Source organism: Sander lucioperca, chromosome 6, assembly GCF_008315115.2.
Source record: "Sander lucioperca isolate FBNREF2018 chromosome 6, SLUC_FBN_1.2, whole genome shotgun sequence".
NCBI classification, from domain to species: domain Eukaryota; kingdom Metazoa; phylum Chordata; class Actinopteri; order Perciformes; family Percidae; genus Sander; species Sander lucioperca.
Window position 1 is genome coordinate 10,472,394 of NC_050178.1, and position 16,490 is coordinate 10,488,883.

Genomic DNA, 16,490 nt, shown 5'->3' on the forward strand with positions numbered 1-16,490 from the left:
AAATTGTTTTTTTCCTCACTGAAAAAGATCAAATCTAGTAAAATTGCAGGAAAAATGTGTAGTGACATCTTGTAAACTACTGTTGATAGATTAATCTCCCCTTGTGTGCCGCTCTAAATGTTAATTTTAGTTTCTCTAGCCTTTTTGCTTTTGACTTGTGCATTTTTAAGTAGGTAGTTCCCCCTTTTTGGTTTGTTTTTTGTTGTTTTTTGCTTAGGTAATTCTTTCTTGTTCATTGACAACATTTGTATTCTATCTGTGATATTCTCTTTCCCCTACAATAATAAAAAAAAAACTGCTTTGAGATATGTTTTCTCTCGTGTGGTGGGTGTGTGTCTCTCGTTTATTGGCTGTGTCACAGGTGATACCCAATCAGCAGAGATGTGTCAGTAAACTCTAATAAAAAGGCAGAGGGCTTGCGCACACAACAAGGTGTTCAATGGGCTGAACGTGGCCCTGGTCCAAGGTGTTCTAAAGGTGAAATTAATCAGTGAAATCTCCTGTTATTGCATTTTTCCAAATAAGCTTTCACAAATCCCAAAGTGGATTTCAGACAGCTTTAATACTTAACCTAAAATGTCTAACACCCTTTCACAACAGAGAGGTTAAAAAAAACGGAGGACCAGTCGCTCAGCAATCTCAGCTAACTTCATCTTTAAGTTTCCCTTAAGTGTTCCCTTAACTGCCGATTCGGAAGCTAACTTCAGCGTTGGGCTTTGTGTGTTTCTCCAAACAAAAAAAAGCCGAAACTGTCACGTGACTGCACCCTATAGTTCAAGATGGAGACTGCGCGAGCTTCACTGGTAGCTACTGTAGCTAGCTGTTTACAATAATCACAATATGGCAAAAGCGACGTACTACTGGACATTTTAACGCTAATAGCGAGAGTTTTAACTTAACCTGAGATGCGCATTTAGCAGCTTTCGACCACAATGAAGTAAAGTTGTTTGTAAACATACAACACCTAAAGAATATTCAAGATAAAACGAAACCACTGCCAATGGTCATCAACACGAACTCATTTTGAGTGAGAGGAGATCGATATGGCGCTCAGAGAGTTAAAAGTCTGTCTCCTGGGGGTAAGTCAGCATCGATTTTTAAGTGAACACGTCTGTCTGTACCTGTGGCTTCAAATGATCCATACTGCTGCTCCATCAGGCTATTGATTGACAGGTCTGTTTACATGAGTTAAATGTGTTGATACTTGTAATCAAGTGGGTGACAATGCATTTTATTACCTTTACTGTGTATACTGTGCTGACAGGTACAACAGTTGTGCATTTCCAAACTGCAGCTAGGCTAACACATAACTCTAAATTTTTGTCCACCAGAATCTCATTAATACATCCCTGGAATAGCATCCTCTCCATCATCTACTAGTCTAATGAGATTAAAATCGAGCTGAAAAAATCGTTTCGTCGATCAGTAGATAAATAATCCGCAACAATATTGCCTAACATTTTCTGCATCCAGCTTTTCAAATATGAGGGCTGTTTGTCAGGCAAAAGAAGACATTTGAAGTTGTCATCTTGGACTCTGGGAAACTTGTGCTTTGCATTTTTTATTTTTTTTTGACATCAACGTCAAAAACTCAAAGTAAACTTTATTATCCGCAAGGGGAAATTCACATAGTCTTACACGTTGATTCAAAGAAAAAGAAAACCCTTTAAAATATGGTCAGTACGGACAATACAGTAAGTACATACATAATTGACTCGATGAAATTGAAAATGAGAGTCGCCCCTCAATGATCTCTTGAGGATCAATAAAGGTTGAATGAATAAAACAATAGGAAGTTCTGACAAGCAATAAGCAATGTATAACCTTAAGAAACCTACAATAAAAATAATATCCAAGAAATTAAAGTGCCACAGAGTTGCATAATTGTGCAATGATGCAGTTAAAATACCAAAGACAGTTTTAGTTTTTCATTTTGCATTCTAATTGCTGTAGGCACAAACTATTTACTGTACCTCGTAGTTCTAATTTTCTACTTCAGAAAATATTTTATTGATTATTCAAATGAAATACAGATAGCTTAATAGATGATGAAAATAATAATTTGTTACAACCCTAACCCTTGTGTGTCCTAAATAACATTACTGTTTTTTGCTGCAGTCTATTTACAAATCAATCAGAGGAACAGCATTCATCCATGGCCCCGTTTCAGGAAGGAGTTTTAACAAACTCTGAGTCTAACCCTGATGTCTGAGTTGATTTACCCTGAGATGGGAAACTCGAGTTTTCGGTTTCAGAACAGCTGATATGAGTTGTTCAATCAACTCAGAGTAGGTTCACGCACGTGCATCACCAGAATAAAAAGGCAGCATGAATGGAGCCATGATACTACGATTCACCATGGTAACAACCACAAACAAACGGGTCGGCGGAAATACTCATGCGCACATACAGCAAGTTAAAAAAACAACACAGCGGCTGCTGCAAAAGAGAGAATTTGCATGGGAGAAAATTGCTGCTACAGTAAATGCATATATTCCAATTTAGTGTATATCATATTTAATCATAAGTATAGCCTAATATTACTGGTGAAATGGTATTGAACCTATAATCTGTTTCATTTAGGTGCAATACTGCGGGCGAAAAAGTAGGCCTACGCCTACTAATCCAACTGAGGCTGCAGCACCATCATTAACAGAATTATAATTCATAATCTTTTATTTCAAAGGGTTTACATCATTCACCTGCAATACTGTGGAAGTAATACAGCTTCTTCATCAACGGGATCGTCGACAAAAGGAAATATTTTTTTAGAAAAAAATGTTTTATAATCTGCCTAACATAAACCAACACAATTTTTTTTATTCATGCCGATAACAAACTGCGCTAAAATGCGCCTGATACAGACTGAATGAATGAGGAAATGAAAGAGTGCTATGTCAGCAGGCTGGGCTGGTGTCAGAGGGAGGAGACTGAGAGAAACTCGAGGTTTCTTGAAGAAAACCTGCTCCTGACCAGGTTAGGTTCACAGGCTCAGCTACCATAGTAACTGACTCTGAGGTGAAGTTACCTCTCTTTCTGAAACAGAAAACCCAGAGTTTCCCTCATCTCAGGGTTAACAAACTCAGAGTTTTCACTAAACCTGCTTTCTGAAATGGGGTCCATGTCTGTACTGCATATAACAACAGCATAAGATATCATTCCTGAAGTAACATTCTCAAATGTCCTGTTCATCCTCAACTAATAAATGTAAATGGACTGTTTTTATAATAACGCTTTTCTAGTCTTAACAACAACTCAAAGCGCTTTTACATAGTACAGGAACCATTCACACGCTGTGGCTGATCTGATAAACATTCACACACATTTACACTCCGATTGGGGTCAACTCAGGGTTCAGCGTCTTGCCAGGGACACTTCGACACGGGACTGCAGGGCCAGGGATCGAACCAACCTTCCAATTGGCAGACAACCGTTCTACCACTGAGCCACAGCCGCCCACCAATAAGATGAATAAAAAAAACAAAACAATGTAAGCGTAACTAGGTCTGTTCTGTTTAACTGTCATAAAGTTACAGGCCTACAAGGAGCAGGAAGGAAGAATATGCCACAAAAAAAGCAATAATGTTTGGGCATATTGCCAGAGAATCTGTTTTTTTATACAGAGATTATACTTCTAGTAATTGTTTCTGACCATGTTTAGTAAGCATCGTCTTTATTTTGTCTCCGCAGGACACTGGCGTTGGAAAGTCGAGTATTGTTTGGAGATTTGTGGAGGACAGCTTTGACCCAAACATCAACCCAACAATTGGGTAAGTTCCTGCTGTTTCCCACTGCTAGTTGTGTTTATTCTGTGTCTCATTGGTTTGTGTAGGGTTGTTACAGGACGTTTTCATGCAATCAGTTAATTTCTGTCTATTTATAGATAAATCAATTCCAATTAGAGCTGAAAGGATTCAAAAATTATTCAGCCAACATTTTGATAATCAATGATTGTTTAAATCACTTTTCAAGCAAAAATGCCAAAATTCTTTTGGTTCCAGCTTGTCACACATGGGGAGTTTGGGGTTTAGACTGTTAGTCTGACAAAACAAGCAATTTGAATACATCACGTTGGGCTTTGGGAAACTGTCATAGGCATCTATTTTATTTGTTTATTAGTTATTTACTGTTTTCTAACATTCTATCGATCAAACAATGCATTAATTAATTAAGAAAATAATTGGCAGTTTATTCAGAATGAAAACAATCATTAGTGGCAGCCCTAATTCCAATTTCAATAATTAGTAATATTATTTATTTATTATTAAAAAAAAATATTGCAAAATTTGCTGGTTTCATCTTTACAAATGCAAAAAGTTATTTGCTTTTCTGTCTTTCATGACATTATAAATTAAATACATTGTGATTTTGTGGCTGTGGGTCAACTCAAGTAAGCAGTTTAAGACATTTAAGTTTAAGGCTTTGTCACCTTGTGACATTGTCAGCCCTATCAATATATATCTTCATTGCCAATATTATTGACCAATTTCAACTTATCCCAGATATATCTGTGTCAGGATATGTCGGCAGATAAGAAATTGCAGTACAGAAATGCCAATCAATCAATACCAAATGCTGATATTGTTATCATCCTCAAAAATACAGTATCGGTCAAACTCCTTTTCATACAATGTAAGTAAGTCCTATTGAATGTTTTACAACGTTATTGTTCACTAAAGCTGGTAAACAATTTAAGGTATAAACCAACTGATTATCTAAATGGATATGTGTGTTTTTTATCATTGTCTCAGGCTCTTGAAAAGGAGTTGGGATAAAACCTGTATAATTTCTAAAACCGCTAAATCAAATTAATTTTTTTGTAATGTGACATAGAACATTAATCATGAAGCCTTTTCTTTTCACCAGGGCATCCTTCATGACCAAGACAGTGCAATACCAAAACGAGCTGCACAAGTTCCTGATCTGGGACACGGCAGGACAAGAGCGGGTCAGTAACATCCACTGAGGTTTTGGCCTCAGCATTTTTTTCAAATGGATTGCTGGATAGTAAACCAAGAGCAAGATACACATGATGTGTTTTAGCTTTGCACAGCCAAACAAATTTGACTTGGCTAATTTAAAATTAAAGGAAGTGAGAAAGCTGCCTACATGTCTGCATGTACCACTCCCTGAACCAGTCTAGGAGAAACTGCAGTTATACATTACTTCTGATAGGGGGCAATATTTACCTTCCTCAACCAATAACCTACTTCTTTCAGTGCTCTTGATTTAGGAGCACCCTTTTAAATGATGCGTGTGGTGTAATGGATTTGTATTCTTTAGATCAGGGAGTGGCGTGTTTGGTTTATCAGAAACATCAGCAAGTCTGTCACAATGTGTCCATTCTGTCACCTTTATTCTTTGTCCTGCCTCTCCCTCTTGCTCCTTCTTCCTCATTGCATTCATACATTTAGAGACACAAATAAAGGAATGTTATTGTATTATCTTGCATACACATCTGAAACTGGTTGTTTTTTCAGCAACTATCATGTACAGGTGCCACTTGTGATGTAATCTACACTACTGTGTGTGTACAGCAGCAATATTTAAAATGCTTCATCACCCACGCAAAGTTTAGGACTGAAACCACTCACAGATGATTTGTGATATAAAGAACAGGAAATCTTGGTGTTTGAGTACAGTTGTAGCATTTAAGCCTGTCCAAACGACACCAAGCCCCAGACAGTTATAGCGTAAGGAACTGCTTTCTCTTTTGACTCACGCATTGCATCCCACATTTCTCTGCATTAGCTCTCCACACCACTTCCCCTTTTTTCTGTGTATGTCCTTCTCTTTTTCTCATGCACAATCCTCTGCTGTTGTAATGTCTTACCCCTGCCCCTGCTGCTGTTCTCTCCAGAGAGGTGAGATAAGACATGCTGTCTTTTATTCTCCTTTTCCCCCTGGGGGCCTCAGCTTCTTCACGGCATTGAGTGGACATCAATGCAGCATCGTTTAAGATAAGATGAAAGAAAGAAACCCAAGCTGTCTGTGCTATGCTGCCACTGTGTCTTATCTGAGAGTCACTGCAACTCCACATCCACAGTGTCCTTCTTTTATCCCCTTTGTGCTTTCTCCTGGAAAGTGGAATATTTCTTGGCAACAATCTATTTTTCTGTGATTCTTTTGTGTTCTTTTCCATTTTCTCCACCTTTTTAATTACCACAAATCCACTTTTTCACTCCCACGTTGCCTCTAGACATCCCAAGGGGTTCACATCTGTGTGTGAAAAATAGCAACATTCCTTTGGTAGGTTTTGCATGTGTATGTGTGTGTTTTCATACAAAGCTGCTGTGGCATCTTGAAGCCTTTCGTGGCTTGTTTTCTAACTTCTGTGACACTTTGGCCTATCAAGGTCTGTTGAGGTTAGAAAGGGGAACACAAGCCAGCCAATGCACATGGAAGGAGAGACCGGGGCAAAAAGGAAAGCTCTGTGATTTCCACAATCCATATCTCCAGACCAGATGAGGCCTCACGAGTACATTCAAGCCCAGCTGTCAACAGCCCATCGAGTTCTCCCCCTCTGACTGTTCCTTCTCACAGAAAACAAGCGAAGGGAACCTTGCATCCTACTGGAATAGGGAGGAGGGGGGGGTTTCTTATTATGCACCCAGCTCGTGGTTTCAGCAATTAATCAGCACTCAGCAGGCATCACTGAGGCTGTTTTTTGGGCTTCTGTGTGGCCAGACGTCTGGCCTCGCTGTGATTACTCTTTGGGTTAAGGCAGAGATAGACCACACATGACTGGTGGTGGTGCAGCCCAACACTAGCCAATGAAACAGACAGCACTCTCCTCCATGCCCCTGCCAAATATCCCAAGTTGGATTCCCGTTGGTGGACTTGGGGCCAGTAACAACTATAATTATGTGGAATGTGTGCTTTCCTGAGGTAACAGTGTCACTCCAAGATGGATAGTTTATTCCATCGCATTGTAAAGGAAAATGAAATTGGCGGGAAGGCAGGGTCATTTCAAGTGAAGGTCTTTTTCAGACGAGGGTTGTTTCTTTTAAAATAAATATCATTAGTTAATACATGACACATGGTTTTATTAGTCTGTTAAAAGCCCCAGTCTAGTGTATATTGCAAGAAGGCATAAAAAGAGGTTAGTAGTTGGAGAGGGCTCTTTTAATTTTATTAATTATAGTTTTGTTTAGCCAACAAAGATTTTGAAACTCCTGTAAAGGCCATTGCTGGCATTGCATATTACAGAATGAGATCAAGAGCTAATAGCCCATATTTGTTGCAGAAAAATCATTTATTTCTTCAGTGAATGAATTTATACTCCACTTTGTGTTAAGGTACCTTCAGACAGGAGCGGCTTCAGGGCTCTACGCAGCTGCTGTTTTCTACTTGCTTCTGTGTTCTTTATACATTTGATGGTAATCTGGTTATTTGGGGATTATCGGTGTGTTTTGGAAGGATGTGACAAGGTAAAGATTGGGTCGGAGCTGCGATGGCCTTTGTGGGTGCAGCCATTTGCTGTTGACCATGGCTTGAACTGAAAGATGGACAGAAAAGATGATGATGCCAGTGGCTCTGTGAGGCTGTACTTGGGTGTTAGCATGCTAACATTTGCTAATTAGCACTAAACAGAAAGTACAGCTGATGCTGATGGGAAAGCTTTGTAGCTATACCAAGTATTGGAGAGATTAAGAAATATGGACCTCATGGTAACGCTAGAGGAAAAGTCAGGGGATCACCAAAGTCAGTAAGTGTCATTTTCTGGGCACAATGAATATATGTACACCATTTCTTGACAATCCATCCTGTAGTTGTTGAGATATTTAAGTCTGGATCGAAGTGGTTGACAGACAGACAGACAGACACAAATAAAGAATAGGTTTTATGACAGAAGGGAATTGTTAAAGCCAGGTTTCAAAGAGCATTGGAAAGTATTTTACCAGAAAAATACCAAAACCTGGCAAAAAGAAGAACCCCCAGCCTCTCAGGCAGCTATGGATTCAGAAATGCACATGTTGTTTTGGTTTTGCAGGGCTTTGTGATGTATTGAGTTAAGATCAAATGTATAGTCTTCCATAAATATCAAAACCCTAACAGCTTTTGACACATTCTGCTCATCTTTCTCTTGATGGCTACCACATGTGTGAGGTCTTGGTGGAAAGACTTGCCATACTTCCATTTTAAATAAAGCCACTTGGCTTAGGCTCAGAACACTCTGGTTTAGTAAAATGGTACTTGGTATCTTTTTTGCTAATTTGTATACTTTGTTTTGAGTTTCTTACAGTCAATATTATTTAATCTAATGAAACTCACAGTGATGTAATCAACGTGTGCCTGTGTAACAGCTTAGCCATAGTTTATGAAAAGCCTAGACACGGTTTCTTGATCTACATGGTGTAAAAACATATAAAAGTACAATCCTGCAATGATATTTTGAGTACCCTTTTAATATACAAAAATGAAAAGTTGGAAGGAAATTAAGATGTCTTCAAAGAAGAGTCGGGATTGATTGTCTCTGAATAAGATAAAGATACATTCTTGGTTATACTCTGATCATCATGTTTACATGGTTTCCAAGCAGATTATACAATCTAGTATGGGCAGAAATGAAGGTCATTCAGAGGCTTTAGACAAGCCATCCTCCTCCCTGTCCAACATTACTCATTGCTTACTTTCTCTGTCTTCTCATAGTTTCGTGCTCTGGCACCAATGTACTACAGAGGGTCAGCGGCGGCCATCATTGTTTATGATATTACGAAAGAGGTATTATTTACTTTTTCTTCTCAACCACTTAATCCACTAACTACTTACTGTATAGTTTCAATGTTTTGTTGCTAGTCTTTCCTTAATTTTCAATTCATACTTATTCACTTTCTTCTTGAGTTAGATGAGAAGATCGATACCGATCTAATATTTGTATGGTAAATATGAAGCTGCATCCAGCAGTTGTTAGCTTAGTTTTGCATTAAGACACAGGGTAACGGGGGGAAACAGCTAGCCCTGCTTTGTCCAAAGGTAACAAAATCTGCCTACCTGCACCTTTAAAGCTCACTAAACATCACCTTATATCTTGTTTGTTTAATCCATATAAAAAAGGAAGTGTAAAAACAACAATTCTACACAATTACACACAAACAATTATATGCCAGACTGTTTCTTGCCCGGGAGCAGCTGGCAGGCAACCATTAGAGAGTTACTAACCCCCTGTTATACTTTTTTTAAACAAACAAAATATGTGTTCATTTGTGAGCTTTATAGTTACCTTTGGTCAGAGCCAGGCTAGCTTTTTTCCCGTCTCGTTATGCTAAGCTAAGCTAACCGGCTGCTGGCTCCAGCTTTGTGTTTACCATGAAAACAAAAGTGGTATCTATCTTCTTAACTAACTCTTGGTCACAAAGCAAATAAGCATATAGTATAACATGTTGTGTATCATCAGGAATCCTTCCAAACACTGAAGAACTGGGTGAAGGAGCTGCGCCAGCATGGTCCTCCTAATATAGTGGTCGCCATCGCTGGCAACAAATGTGACCTGACAGACGCCAGGTAAACCTGAATTACAGACAATGCTGTGTGTAAACTGATGAACTGCTAATGCTAGTGTGCAGTATGATGATGCCTCCTCATTTACAGCTTGAGAGTGATGGGAATTCTTGTAAGGATATAATATGACTTTTAGGAATAACATCTGATGTTTGGCTTAAAAATATCATTGCAAGGAGGAATATTGATTGTTATTCTGTGTAAGTGGACTTTTGTGGAATATAAAGTGATCAGACTGATCAGAAGAAAGTTGTGGTTATGTATAGTGGACTAAATAATCGTTCATATTTAAATATTTTGGGAAAAATGTAAAAATCCGACGAAAAATATTCGACACATATCATCCATGAAATTGGGAATCTTCCACATAATAGCTGTTGAAGTACATTTTCATTGTTATCAGGTAACGCATGAAATTGGACTATCTGTGCGCATATTGCATCATAATAATTTCAAAATATCTCTTGTATTTACAGGGAAGTGCCAGAGAAGGATGCCAAGGACTACGCTGACTCCATCCATGCCATCTTTGTAGAAACCAGTGCCAAGAATGCCATTAACATCAACGAGGTGTTTATAGAGATAAGTGAGTGTGTTTCTTGAGTACTTGGTGCTGTTGTACATCCCTAGGTTCTCATCTAACTGTGACAAATCAAGCATTGTACAGCATTAAGATAATTATCTTGTCTCCTTTTGCGTTTTCGAGCAGGTAAACTATGTTTTGAACAGTATTGCCTATTAGTTTCTAAACATTTCAGAAGTGTAGTCATTCTTTTCTGTGTTTGGATCAGACTTTCGACAGTGATGAACTAGTTCAGAATAAGATACCAAAGCAGAAACACATATTTACAGAGACGAGGGGTTGTGGGAGCAGTTGATTCCGTTTTGAGAGGCAACCGATAAGCATTAAAGACACATACTCACTAGCTGTGTCCCAATTCCATACTACATATTAATTCTAAGCAGGTTTTGAGTATGTTGTGTGTTCATACAGGAAGAGAATTAAGCATACAAAGGCAAAAAGGCGTACTAAACACTGGACACTGCTTGTTTCCCTATTCCATACTAATTGTATCCAGTTTGTACTATATTCTACTATATCTAAATATTAGTAGTCTAATCTTCATAGTGCACTGGTTTTGTTCGTAGTATGCAAGAAGTTAACATACTTAACTGTGATTAAAAAAAAAAAAAAGCGATATTGGAATGCCAGTGTAAATTTTAAGTTCACAAAGAGAAAGCTAAATGATTTTCAAATATTTATTACTGATTACTTATCTTTTATCTTTCTGTAGCTGTCTCACCACCATTCAAAATGTATTTCAAGTTTTCTCATATGTGAGTAGTGCCTCCATTTTATTTATTTATCAACAACGCACCTTGATGCATACTGACTTTTTTGAGCCCACCTTTGCCATTTTTCCAGTGTGAACACATTAAATACTCAACTTGTTTAGAATGAGTGAGCTGTAGAAAACTAGGGCACAGCTACAGTCAGTTAATTGGTATGTTGTGCTACATTGAAACATGTGTGTATATACAAAATAGATATGAAAAATCAAAGTATTTCACAGTTGGAAAGTGTGTGTGTGTGTGTGTGTGTGTGTGTGTGTGTGTGTGTGTGTGTGTGTGTGGTAATGGAGAGTTTGAAAAGGGCAGCTGAATACTGGGAACCTCTGTACATGTGTGATGTGTGTCTCTTCAAAGGTAAGCGCATTCCCGTTGTCGACGCAGCAGGTGGAACTTCAGGAAAAGCTTTCAAACTCGGACGTCAGGCGTCAGAGTCTCGCAGGACGTGCTGCTGATGATGCCGGTGACTGTGCCCATATGACCTGTGACCTGACCTTTGCTTACCCTGTGTGTGCCCGGCCTGCTTCAGCTTACAGCCACCACACACCCTCAAACACACTGCCTTCTCTGATACCGGGGTGCAGCAATGCCACTCTGATGACGGGGATGTCATGAAAATTGTTGGCATGAGAAATACTTACTGAGCCTTGACAAATGCCTGCATTAAAACATTGATGTGTAAGTGAAAGACCCCCATATATATTCATGAATTTAGAAATCATTTGTACTTATGTTACATGTCTTTCAACCAAAACATGGACTGAAAACGGTTAAATTTCACCAAATTATTACAATAGCACTGAAGTTTTTGCCTTTTGGGAAATCTCTCCCCAAACATGTTAAACTTTGTGAAGGATCCATCTATACAGTTAACGTGCGGAAACACTTATTTATCATAAGAGTTTGATGAAAGAGGTTATGTTAGTCATCAGTGTTTGTACCAATCATTAATCCCAATGTTTGCTTTCTCAAAGGAGAGATGGAGATGTTGGTTATCAAAGTCAAGCAAGACGGATTGTGCACACTACATTTAAGTTTTATTGTGTGATTGCTGTTTTCATCAAAAAATATTCAAGGCAAAAATACCAAGTCGGTGTTTTGATGTAAATTGCGATCACACGGTAGAAAATGCAGAAATGAAAAGTGTGTGGGAGCCTACTTCCTTTACATTAAAGGAATAGTTTGAAATTTTTGGGAAATATGCTTTATTTGTGTTCTTGCCTAGGGTGAAATGAGAATATCGATACCATTCTCATGTCTGTATGGTAAATATTAAGCAGAAGCCAGTTAGCACAGCTTAGCATAAAGACTGGAAACATGGGGAAACATTTAGCCTGGCTCTGTCCAAAGGTAACAAAATCTGCCTACCAGCAGCTCTCAAGCTCACTAATTAACACGTGATATCTGACAGAGCCAGGTTTTTACCCATTTCAAGGTTTTATGCTAAGCTAAGCTAACCAGCTGCTGGCCATTGTCTTATATTTAATAGACATATATGAGAATGGTATTGCTCTTCTTATCTAACTCTCTGCCAGAAAGTGAATAGGTGTATTCCCCAAAACAAACTATTCCTTTAATTGTATCTTTGGCTTCTAAGGATATTTTGATCGTCACTTACACCACTGAGAATGATAACAAATTGTTGTAAAATATTGTCTCCGTGATGAGAACGACTGTGCACTCCACATCTCCCAATGATAGGAATTTAATCAAGGCTTCAAGTTTATTATTATATGATAACAGTTCCAGCTGCTCACATGTGCTCCACACTTTCACTTGTAATTACTGAAAAAGTATTAACTGAATCTTGTGTATGAAGTTTCCTGTAGTGGTTTCACAATATTACTTTAGCTTTATTTTTCTCTAATCTTATTTTCACTGACGAGCCTTCCTGTCCTCAACCCTTTGCTGCTACTTCACAACAGTTTTACTGATTGTTGTGAGGTCTTGCCAGATTCTGTAATTGTCCCATAAACATTTTTCATCTTTTCTTTTTTTGCACATAATCAGCAGTGGCTCACACATGCAATGTTTTACTACGTGGCCTGCAATGAAAACACTGAGATCTGGAAACTAGACCTCGTTAAGAGGAAACTCCGATTTTGGAGCTTAAATCTGCCCTCAGCAGAAGGTTATAAATGCAGAATCAGACGTGGCGCTGTGTCGACATGCTGACCCCTTAATGAACCTTAGTCTCCATTCTGCTCTGAATTACTGTGCGTGCTTTGTTCCAAGGTCTGCCTTCTGATTTTTCTTCCTTCAAACTTCTTTTGCCTCATTCCTTGTTGTATGTCCAGCTTTTATTTTGTTTTAAACAAATGTGGTACACTATACAGCAGCTTTCACAGAGCTCTGTCATCCCCTACTACATTCACTCTGTGATGCTATGTTACAGTAGTTTCATTTATCTCTTATATTGGCCTAATTGAGGTCAGTTGACTCATGAGCCCCCACATACTTATTAATTCTTTGTAATTCCATGCTTGTCTGTATCTCTTGAGCCCTTTTAACCCCAAAACCTCTTTTCAAAGTTGCCAAAAAAATACAGATGTGGGCTTAATCAGACTGCATTTCCACATTTATAAATCTGGAGTGTGTGCTCTTCTGTCAGTGCAAGCCACTTTATTTGCCTTTTTAAGCATCTTAAATAGCTGTTATTGATGGGTTGTGTGCAAAGCAGTGCTGCCTATTTTCAGGATTTTCCTATGGAGTGCAATAGTTGTTATTATGACAAAGGTAAAATGTGACATAATCCAAGAAAATGGATACAGAGTCATAATGTTCACACAGCAGAGCACACACTCGTGCAAAAAATGTGATCTCATTCCAGCAGTCTCAAACATGATGAAGTTTATATTGACCTCATTTTATGCTTTATTTGATGACAGTTTTGCTCAGACATTGTTGATCAAATGAGCAGTATGATGGGTCCGACCAAATCTCTTGAAAACCAGAGTGGCATTTTAGGTCAAAGCTTAAACTTAAAGAGAATCACTCTGGTACTTTGAAAGCTGCACTTTGACTATTTGTATTAATTAATTGGCCCTTATTACTAACTATCAATCTGTCTGCAGTCTGTTCATATCTGTGTGATATCACTTGATGAAACATTCTTGTAAAGGTATCAGACTTCTTAACATCCCTCAATGTTATTTTAGGTTTGGACTGTTTGCTCAGTTATTGCTACGAAAAAACCTGGTGCCAAATAATGTCAACACCATTTTACTAAACCAAGCTTAATTAACCTTTCTTATTTTATTGTCAATGTATGATAATGATTTAAATTGCTAATCACTTTAATGCTTAAAAATATTTGAAGTTTAATAATGACATGTTTTTCCCCTTATTTGGAAACAGGAGGCATTAATAGAAATGGTGTGCCAGTTTTTGCTTTGAAAAATACCAATAGTCTTGGGCTGGCCCTGGGAATGTGTTGAATCTATATTATGTATATTTTTAGTGTAGATACATACCATCCAATTGCACATAAATCAATGACTATATTCTATTCTAAGCCAGTTGTGTGACCACAATAGACTTGTGCACGGTTTGCAGTAATTCCATCAGCATTGTAGTTACCATATTTAGCTTTTTACTATGTTTCATATTGATTGTAACAAATGCCTGAAAACACTTGTTTGCAGTGTATTTCCAAATGTGTAAAAAGGGAATGGTCAATTTGTTTACTAATAAAAGATTGACAAAAGTGTGTGTGTGTGAGAGAGAGAGAGAGAGAGAGAGAGAGAGAGAGAGAGAGAGAGAGAGAGAGAGAGAGAGAGAGAGAGAGAGAGAGAGAGAGAGAGAGAGAGAGAGAGAGAGAGAGAGAGAGAGAGAGAGAGAGAGAGAGAGAGAGAGAGAGAGAGAGAGAGAGAGAGAGAGAGAGAGAGAGAGAGAGAGAGAGAGAGAGAGAGAGAGAGAGAGAGAGAGAGAGAGAGAGAGAGAGTCCTAAGTTTCTCACGTCCTTATGTTAGGCCCAAGAGTCTGCATTAACTTGTTCCTTGGGGATACTGTGACAGTGTTGTTAGTGATTGGTTGTGTTGTTCAGTTGGCAGACAGCCACCTGGCTATATATATAAATATGACATTTGAGATGCGTGTTTGACTGGCAGAGGGTTTTTCACTGATCTTTGAATAGTGCTGAAAGGGCAGAACACTTATTTGACAACCTCCCAATCCCCTACTCAACCCCACTTTCTTTATAAAGCATATTTGAAAACGAATGGGAAATGCAAAAAATATGATAAAAAAATATGGCTGTAAACTATTACACCTGTAATAATTAAGGGCTCTACAGGAATCAATTTTATAATTAATCATTACATGGGCGTGTGGGAATAATATGGGTGCTTGTATAATTGAGGAGAAAAAATTAATGCAAGCGTAACAGGTAAAAAAAAAAAATGATTTATGAAATTAATTAAAGGTACACCAACACACTGGTGTAGTTCCAATCGTATGATTTTGCCATTGAGCTGCTTTCTATCCATGGGAGTGTTTCTACAATGTCTTACTTTATGCTTTACCATCATTTTGACCCCTAAATAACAAAAATAATGGCTGCATATGCAGTTAGATGCTCAGGTGTGCCAGGGCGCTCGCATTGTGCATACTGGTTCATTGATGTTAATTGTAATGAAGACATTGTTTATGTTATAACTTACACCTGTGTTTTGTTTTGCTATTATAATTCAAACTTTTCATGTTGAGAGGATTGATAAAGCCACTTTGTGGCCAATAGCCATGATGTCATCAAGTATTTTTCACCCTTTATTAAGATACACAAACAAAAACAAAGTCTTTCTACCATTCAAAAAACATACAGAACATTTTTACGTGGCCTTGAGATGAATATAAAAACAAACTGATTCCATTTTTTTTCCTCCTTTGTGAAAACCAAAAAGTCAGGCTTTTAACCTGTAAATTTGCATTAGGAATGAAATTCAATTTAATAACATTTAAAGATTCTGGTTGTTTTAAAATTCAATTTGATATTATCTTCTAGGCTGCCTTTTCCAGTATAATACAAAATGTTAATCAATATGGCATCAATTGTTTTATATATTTTAAGCTGGGTAAATGTAGGAATAAGTTTGAAAGAAACTTAATTTTGTTAGTCCTCAGATAGCGATTAGCTAAGAGTCAAGACTTTCTGCATGCAAGTTGTCCACAGTTGTCTTTCCATTATGAGATTACATGTGGTATTGTAATAGCATCTTTTAAAACGTTTTCATGGATTCATTGTTACTACGAAAATATGAAGAAAAAAACAAAGTGTGCAGTGGAGTAAGAGAGGGCAATAATTGAGATGTTTTGCCTAATTTTGTTTTGCCTACATGAGGAATTCCTCCAAAACCCTCTGTATACTCCCCAGGTGTTATGGAGTGTTACTGTATATTGTAATAAAAACATACATAAAGAAAGTGCCAGTGAAGTAATGTAACTAAGTACATTTACTCAAGTAGTGTACTTAAGTACAATTTTTAGGTACTTGTACTTTTCTTGAGTATTTCCACAAGAGTACTCCACTAGATTTTAAAAGTTAATTTTGTACTTTTTACTCCACTGCATTTATTTTAAAGCTTTAGTTACTGGTTGCCTTGCAGATTCAGATTATTAATACAAAATATAAATCAACTAAT

At 37.8% G+C, this 16,490-nt stretch overlaps 1 protein-coding gene across 1 annotated transcript; it reads left to right on the forward strand.

The window, feature by feature from the left end:
* Positions 1-734: 734 nt before the first annotated feature.
* Positions 735-14,558, forward strand: rab22a (RAB22A, member RAS oncogene family). Its single transcript, XM_031301836.2, has 7 exons — positions 735-1,079; positions 3,691-3,770; positions 4,867-4,948; positions 8,653-8,724; positions 9,398-9,504; positions 9,978-10,087; positions 11,209-14,558. Exons 1-7 carry the CDS (start codon positions 1,044-1,046, stop codon positions 11,304-11,306), a joined length of 585 nt encoding a protein of 194 aa, XP_031157696.1. The 5' UTR covers positions 735-1,043; the 3' UTR covers positions 11,307-14,558.
* Positions 14,559-16,490: the final 1,932 nt, after the last annotated feature.

Coding starts and splice junctions, on each gene's coding strand:
- rab22a (XM_031301836.2), top strand. CDS start 1,044: ATGGCGCTCAGAGAGTTAAAAGTCTGTCTCCTGGGG. Junction 4,949..8,652: donor ACACGGCAGGACAAGAGCGG/GTCAGTAACATC, acceptor GTCTTCTCATAG/TTTCGTGCTCTGGCACCAAT. Junction 10,088..11,208: donor CGAGGTGTTTATAGAGATAA/GTGAGTGTGTTT, acceptor GTCTCTTCAAAG/GTAAGCGCATTCCCGTTGTC.